General features: G+C 52.7%; 1 protein-coding gene across 1 annotated transcript in view; it reads left to right on the top strand.

Moving 5' to 3' along the window:
• Nucleotides 1-8,422, top strand: part of CRHR1 (corticotropin releasing hormone receptor 1) — a 36,684-nt gene that overhangs the window by 9,206 nt on the left and 19,056 nt on the right. The window contains exons 3-4 of the mRNA XM_024760769.1: nt 3-152; nt 1,699-1,823. Coding sequence (XP_024616537.1) covers nt 3-152; nt 1,699-1,823 — 275 coding nt within the window. The remainder of the gene's footprint in view (nt 1-2; nt 153-1,698; nt 1,824-8,422) is intronic.

The raw sequence follows: 8,422 nt of genomic DNA, 5'->3' as shown, positions 1-8,422 counted from the left end.
CCTGCCAGATTCCAGGTCCCCACCCCCCCACCCCCAGGGCTCCCAGAGCCTGCACACAGAGCCATGCCCTGGGGCAGGAACAGCGGAGAGATTTCCCCTCTGGGGCTCCAAGCAATCCATCATTTATCCACCGAGTGCTGTGTTGAGCAGGTGTAAGTGTGGTGGGAAAGAGCTGCAATTAGGTGACAGCATCAGCCAGGGGCACAGAGGGGCTCGGGGCAAGCGTGCCAAGTAGCTATCCTCCCTGCTTTGGGGTGGACAACAGGGGAAGTCGCCCCAGCCCTTGCAGCCGTGAGAACCAACAGAGCGGAGGGCTGGGCTGTGACTCAGGCGTCAGTGAGGAAGAAAGCCTGCTGTTTGCTGCTGCTAAAAATGCCTGAAGCATAATATGTAGGGCGCTCTGCGTGGGGCACTGTCCGAGGTATTTGAGATACAGCTCCTCCTTGACTTACAATGGGGTTACGTCCAGATAAACTTATCATAAATTGAAAATATCGTAAGTCAAAAATTCATTGAATACACCTAACCTACCAATCAGCATAGCGTAGACTAGCCTACTTTGAAATGCTCAGAACACTTACATTAGCTACGGTCAGGCAAAATCAACTAACACAAAGCCTATTTTATAACAGTGTTGAACATCTCTTGTAATTTATTGGATACTGTACTGAAAGTGAAAAACGGAATGGTCGTCTGGGTACAGAGTGGTTGTCAGTGTGTCAGCTGTTTACTCCCGTGATCGCGGGGCTGACTGGGAGCTGCTGCAGCTGCCACCGCCAGCATCACGAGAGAGGATCGTACCACATATTACTAGCCTGGGAAAAGGTCAAAGTTCAAAATTTGAAGTGTGGTTTGTACAGAACGCATATTGCTGTCAAGCCGTCGTACAGTCGAAAAATCATTAAAGTCGAACCATCGTAAGTCGGCGACCATCTGTATATTCACCCAGTTTTTACGACCTCCTGAGGGAGGTGCCGTTCTCCTCCTTTTACACATAAGGAAACTGAGGCACAGAGCAGAACTAGTAAGTGCTGGAGCTGATCTGAGCCCAGGAAGCCTGGCTCCCAGATACGTTCTTTATCACCATGCTCTAGCCCTCCTCGATAGAAAATACTGCTTAACTGCAAATATTACTAATACTTGTATGACTTCACCATTTACAAAGTGCTTTTGTATAATAATCTTATTTCATCCTCACAAGAGTTTAAGATGAGATATTTGTACAGATGAGGAAACTGAGGCATGGGAGAATTCGGTTTTTGGGCTCCTAAGGCCATGCCTTTTCTAATTTGGGGTGTGGTCCTTGAACCCTCATCCTGGTCCATTTAACCGGGGTCCTGGGGATGCTGCTGCCCAGGGAAGGTGGAGAGGTGCACCTGAGGGTCTTTGGGAGGCTTGTTCTTTGGTGATTCATTTTCCTCTGCAGGTCTCTCTCCTTGATTCAATCCAACTCATTAACTGAGCACCTACTGTGCGCCAGGCCCCATGTTCCCTGGGAGAACAAAGAGAAGCTCACAGTCTGGCACGGGAGTCAAGTGCACAAACGCACGTGCTATGAGGTGCAAGGCCTGCGCTGTTGGGGAAATGGCCACCACGTGCTAGCAGGGGAGCAGGGGGTTTCTGAACCTGGGCCTGCGGGGAGAGGAGGCTTCCACAGCCCCAGGCAGCTGCCCCCCTGGCCTGCTGTTCCCTCAGTAGGGTGGGGGTGGGGGGGCGAGAGAAGGAGCACCAGACCTGGAGCACCGACTGGGTTCCCATGCTCATAGTGGTGCTCAGTGTTGTCCTGTGTGCCCTGGGCCCCCCACTGACAGCCACAGGGATGAGTGCGCCTTTGACTCCCTTGAGCCTCACTTTGCAGTTACAGAGTAGGGTGGGAGGGCTGACACCTGCCTCAAGGATCTGTTAGGATTAAATGCACTATGTTTAATGGCAATATTTCACAAACTGTAGAGTGCCATACCACTACTGAGTATTATTTATTATTGTCGGGAAGAGCAGGCTTTTAAAGTGCTTACTGTGTAGCTGGAATGAGGGGCAGGCCCTTGCCATGAATCGCTCACTACAATGGAGGTGGCAGGGAGGTTAGACTGGGGTGGTGTGAATTCAGGAAGCCTTCCTGAAGGGAGAGGTTTCGAGGTGAGTCTCTGAGAGACTCTGCGCAGGGACTGGCAGAGAAGAGCCAATGCTCTGAGCTGAAGCTAGAGTTGACTGAGGACTAGCAGGTGGGTTTGGTGGAAGAACAGGGGAGGGGTCGGGAGGGGAGAGCAATAGGCCTGGGGAGGTCCTGGGAGCCCAGAGCATCTGCCTGCAAAGTTGGCTAAGCTGGGCCGTGAGGAACAGAAAGTTCTTGAGCAAGAGTCTGGAGAAAGACCGGGAGGGAAGAGACCTGCTCGGAGGCCTGGCCTGAGGAGAAGCGCCCCCTGATCCAGCCCCTTGCGCGGCAGCCGGGTCAGTCTCCACTGACTCGCTTTCTGTGCTCCTGTGTAGTGACAACCCTGAGCCCACGAAGGTGTCACCTGTCCTTGGAGGCAGCAGGCGTGACGAATGTCGTTCATTTCCCGATGATTTGCACTCTGTGCCCCTACCCCCAGCCCAGCGCAGCCTGCCTGGCTTCAGGGCACACAGTCCATCAATCCCTCCACGGCAGCCTCTGAAAATGGGCTATTTGTCTTCCAACGCTAAGACCTACCCAGACTGATGGGCACTGGTGGAGACAGATGGTGAGGGTGGGGTGGAGGGACCGAGACAGATGGATGGGCGTCTGGCCGGGGTGGCGGGCACTGAGCTGGGGCCTTTGGGGGGCCTCTCACATGCCAGGAGCAGGGAGAAGGTGGGTCCCCAGGGCGGAGGCTCCATCATGTGGCAGATCACAGACGACAACTCATAAAATCATGGCATGAATATGACGATGCCAGAAAGTAATAGAATTATTGACCCATGACATCAGAGATAAATGGAATCATAGCACTGACAAGGACCCAGGGTCATCTCCTGTCTTAAGGTCATGAATGATAATAATAATGTAATAACTAATAATAACAACTGATGTTTACTTAGTGCCTATTGTATGTTAGACACCATTCTAAGTGCTTTAGTCTCATTCAGTCATCAAACAGTACTGTTAGGAATTTTATTTTATTTCATTTTTTTTTTGCGGTAAGCAGGCCTCTCACTGTTGTGGCCTCTCCCGTTGTGGAGCACAGGCTCCGGACGCACAGGCTCAGCGGCCATGGCTCACGGGCCCAGCCGCTCCGCGGCATGTGGGATCTTCCCAGACCGGGGCACGAACCCGTGTCCCCTGCATCGGCAGGTGGACTCTCAACCACTGCGCCACCAGGGAAGCCCAGGAATTATTTTTATCATCATCTTACAGAAGAGAAACGTACAGCTCAGAGACGTTACGTAATTTGCTCAAGTACACATGGTTACTAAGCAGTAGCCCCAAGATTTGAATCGAATGGCCTGATTCTGGACTTTCCCGCCACCATGTATGTGGTCACCTGGAAAGTCGCGGTACCCAGGGCCCACTATGGTCAGTCCTCCAGGGGTGCAGAGACGCCCCTGCAGTTTCCCGTACCTATACTGGGTTTACACACAGCTCCCAGTATTCCCCAGAACCTACTATGTGCCTGACACCGTACTAGGTGCATAACTGAAGAGCCCATAGACCCACAGGACCGGAGGCTCCCACCCACTTGTCCTGATGAATCACACACCCTACAAAGGCATCTTTCTATTCTGCCCAGCCAAGGAGAAGACAGTCCAATGACAAAGTGGCTGAGCAAAGAGCAGGACTGTCTGCCTGGCCTCTCTATGCCAGGTGACACAGGCAGAGCCCCTGCCCGTTCATCCCAGCAACACCTTCCTGAAATGAGCAAGCGTGTGTGTTTCAGAGACTGCCCTTGGGCCACTTGGCTGCCCCTCTGGGCAGCCTTGGCTGAGTCTTCCTCCTGGGCTTAAACCAAACAGGGGGATGGGCTTCCCAGCTGCAGGGCTGCTGCCACGTGCCCACCTACCCTAGTTCATTCAGAAGCCCCTGATGGGAGACCCGACATAACTGGGGACAGGAGCCAGGTTCCAACCTTTCTTGGAAGTTATCTGCTCTGGAAAGATCTGCTGAGTACATATGGCCCTGAGCCTGATGGGAAGCGAACTATATAATCTGTTTGGGGGAAGAAACCACCTTCAAAGGGTGGTGGCCACCCTCAAAGGGTTCTTTTCTGTTCATTAAAGCAGTTCCCCCCAGGACTCTGACTCGGCAGGTGTTTTTCAGAGGCAGGTGGGAGCCCTTCCTACTGTTCCTCTCTCCTCTTCCCTCCATTCGAAGGCATCTGGGGCGGGCTGACCACAGTGCTCCCATGAACACCTGGAGTGTCGGCCCCCATGCATCTGCTTTGCGCATGTGTGGGGAAGGAGGAAGATACAGGACCATTTTTATGGGTTACTTTTGGCTGCACCCACCCCAGCCCCAGAAGAAACGCTGTAGGGATCTAGCTGCCCCATGAGTGAGGGGGTGAGCCACCAAGTGACAGGAATGTTAATACCTCAGACACACTGAGCACACACCTGCCTGAGGGCCTTTGTAGCTGCTGTTCCCTCCAGAATCCTCTTCCCCCAGGTAGGCATACAGTTACCTCTCTCACTTCCATTGGGTCTCTGCCTAAATATTAGGACCAAATTAAAATAGCACTCCTGGGCTTCCCTGGTGGCGCAGTGGTTGGGAGTCTGCCTGCTGATGCAGGGGGACACGGGTTCGTGCCCCGGTCTGGGAAGATCCCACATGCTGTGGAGCGGCTGGGCCCGTGAGCCATGGCCGCTGAGCCTGCGCATCCGGAGCCTGTGCTCCACAACAGGAGAGGCCACAACAGTGAGAGGCCCGCGTACCACACACAAAAAAAATAGCACTCTTGTCAGTCTTTATCTCCTTACCCTGCTTGTTTTTTCTCCATAGCATCTCTCACTGGTTAACAGGTACGTCTGTCTGTCTGCACACACAACCCCAACCCCCAACCCCATAGACTGACAGCAGGGCATTTTTTTTAATACAGCAGGTTCCTATTAGTTATCTATTTTAGACATATTAGTGTATATATGTCAATCCCAATCTCCCAATTCATCCCACCACCACCACCCCACTTCCCCCCTTGGTGTCCGTACGTTTGATCTCTACATCTGTGTCTCTATTTCTGACAGCAGGGCATTTATTTTATTCATTACTGTATCCTCAGCTCCTAAAACATTTTTTAGGTAGTCAGTAAAACTTGTTGAATAAAGAGCAAAGTCTTTATTTCTCCCCACCTATTACTTCACTGACCAGGAGGGGATCCTGGTGACCGGTCTGCATGGGGAGGAGTTGGGTCCTAATAGTAACTCGGGCTTCGTGCTGCTGGCTGGTGAATCTACCCGGCTATTTGCAAGGCTGGTTTACTCTGGTCCAAACTGCTCCTCAGCCCAGAGCTATGCTACCCAAGGGGGAACATATCCCCCAGGAGAGCAGGAGAGACTGCACATTTGTATCAGTGGGACCTGGAGAATCACAGTCCAACAGCCCTGACCTCTAGGTCCTTATAGCCTCCATGCTGAGTGACACCAGGACTTCCTTTCCTTCCTTCTCCCCTTCCCAACTAGGAAATCCAGTCCCTCCCCACCCACAGCACCTCTGAAATTATTTTTCTCTGTACCTTGTTCTCCTGGCTTTCTGTCTGCTTCTCCCTGTTTTATTCTCAGTGTCTTTTGTCTTCTGTTTCCTCTCTCTCCCCCTCCCTCCTTCTCCCCTTGTCCCCTCCCTGCTTTCCTTCTCCTCAAAGAGTGATGGAGTGAATTGAATGGGTGGCATGAATTTCATCAAGTGCCCTTCACATTGCCTGGTACAGAGTAGTGTTCAACAAAGGTCGTTTCCCCCGGCCCGCCAAATCCCGTACACCCTTCCTTTCCTCCTCTTTTCCCTCCCTACCTCTCTCTTGTCCGTCTACTCCCTAAAACCTAGAGGCCAATTCCGCTGAGAACTTTCTAGCCTGTATTTGCGCGTCGTAGCCCGGTCGCCGCTCCTGATTGGCCCCGTGCCTCAGGCCGCACCCCTGCTTGGCTCTTCTCTCCCTCGGACCCCGCCCACCCAGTCTCTGGAGCCCAGGCCAGCGCGCGGGGGCCTTTTCTTTCGGAGGGAGGGGCAGCGTTGTCCCCTGGCCGCTTGCATTTAGTTTCTCTTCTCCATTCTTACAGCCTCTCTCTCCCTTTCTTCCCGTCTCGCACCAAGACTTTCATTCCCTCCAGGATTTTCTGGGCTCTTCATGTAAAGGTCATGTCTGATGCAGTGTTCCCCCCCACCATCTCCACGCAGCCTTCTGTGAGCGTCGAGGGACGGGAGGAAGGGAGAGAGGGAGGCACTACCGGAGGAACCCAGGACACAGAGACCCGTGCACCCAAATGCTGAGAAGGCCAGTTGCCCAGACTGCGGACCGCTGTGGTGCAGTGGGAAGAGCCCTGGGCAGGCGTCAAAACCCAATTATGCCTCTTAGTGTCTATGCGACTAAGGATAAGCAATTTTCTCGGCCTCAGTTTTCCTATCTGTAAAACAGGGAGGATTAGCACCCACATTGGCAGATGGTGTGAGACCCGTAGTAGGTGGTATGGAGTCCTAATCTGTACCACGGACTAGAGGCAGAAAGCTCTACCCTGCCCATTCCCACCTGCATATCCCCGACCAGCCGTGGGTGGGGGCAGACCTCTGAGCATTGGCCGGTACCTGGTCCTTGAGACCAGGAGGGCCATTGGCTCAGCAGCCGGTCCCTGCCTTGGCTGTGGCCTGGTCTTGGCTGTGGTTGGTGCCCAGTCCTGCCCTGCCCTCTGTTCTTTTCCGAAAGGACTCTGGGGAACTTTCCAGGGCAGGGGAGAGAGCGCAGTGAGGGAGGGCAGATGCTACACTGAGAGTGGGCCTTAGGCAAGTTCCAGGTACCACTTGTGACATTCCATTTAATCTCCCAGTGCCTAGCTCAGGAGATAATGTGAATGAGTGAGTGAATGAACAACCTGCTGAGGAAGGTTATGAAGTCAGATGGTATATGTAAAGCACCTGGCAGGTGCCTGGCGCACAGTCAGCCCTCAGTAAATACTGCCCCCTTTCCCTGCTGCCTCTTTGACTGTTCTCCTCCCTTTATTGGCAAGCAATGTGCTGTAATAGAAAGAACACTCGATGTAGAGTCCCAAACACCTGGTTATGAGTCTTAGTTCTTTCACTCATTGACTCACGACCCTGGGCAAGTCACTTACTTCCCTGGGCCTCAGTTTCCTCATCTGTAAAAAGGGAATAATGAATCTGTAAATTAAAAACAAAAAAAAAGGGAATAATGACATTGCAGGGTGAATGAGGAGGAAACAAAATACATGAAGAAGGCCTTTGGAGAAGCAGAGCGTGGTCCGTAATACTATCCCTCCCTCCTCACGGCCACATGCCTCCGTTTCTCCCCTCCTCCAGGCCCAGCACGACCAGCATGACCCATGGCAGATTAAAATCTCAACCTGATTTCCTCACTCCCCTACCCCCATCACCTCTCTGTGATGTCATTCGCGGAGGCTCCACTGTGGCACAGCACCAGGGCTTGGCCCACCCCTGCTGCCTAGCTGGCCGTCTCCTCGTGTCCATTAAGCCCCAATCCAGATTTCTTTCTCTTTCAATTAAACCACTTAGCCTCGAAGCCTTTGGCCCTTGAGCCCAGATTTGCACACACATCCTATGAATAGCTTTGATTAGAAAGAAAAACCAGAATTTGGTACAAGTGTTGCTCAGCACTGCCCTGCATCCAGCAAGTAAGGGATGCCAGTCTAACCCAGTGCTGTTTCCTGAGAGACTGGGCACAGGCTAAGCTGGGGGGGACATGGCAGGTGGGCCCCAGCCAGGGCTTGGCAGCTGCTGATGCCCTGGACTGAAGATGCCACCCCTTCATTGGCTCATGGCTCTCCCTGGCTTGTCTGTACACTCTATGGCCAGTCTCAGGTTATTAACCTCTCCCATCGTGATGGACACACTGGGTCTCCACAGGACTGGTGTGCCAGCCTTGAGAGGAGAGGGGCATGGAAAGGCAGAGAAAGAAGGGGCAGCATCAGGAGGGATGCCAGGACTGTCCTCAGCCCAGCCCCCACCCATTGGAGACCAAAAACCCCCCACCTTCCCAGAAGTGTTACTGTGGCTTCAGCTCTGCTCCAACACACACACACACACACACACACACACGCGCGCGCACACACTCCACTCCAAAAAGCTCTTAATTAAGGGCAAACATTTGGAAGGGGATTTTGACATCCTCTCTCTAGTCCAGTTGTTTACATCCTTTTCTGAGTCACAGACCCCTTTGAGAATCTAATGAAAGCCATGGTGCCTTTCCCAACTGCATGTATAGGACAAATTTTTCATTTAATGTCAAAGTCT

The sequence above is a fragment of the Neophocaena asiaeorientalis genome, unplaced genomic scaffold (assembly GCF_003031525.2).
Source record: "Neophocaena asiaeorientalis asiaeorientalis breed wild unplaced genomic scaffold, Neophocaena_asiaeorientalis_V1.1 scaffold30, whole genome shotgun sequence".
NCBI lineage: Eukaryota > Metazoa > Chordata > Mammalia > Artiodactyla > Phocoenidae > Neophocaena > Neophocaena asiaeorientalis.
This window is presented reverse-complemented; position numbering and strand designations above follow the sequence as displayed.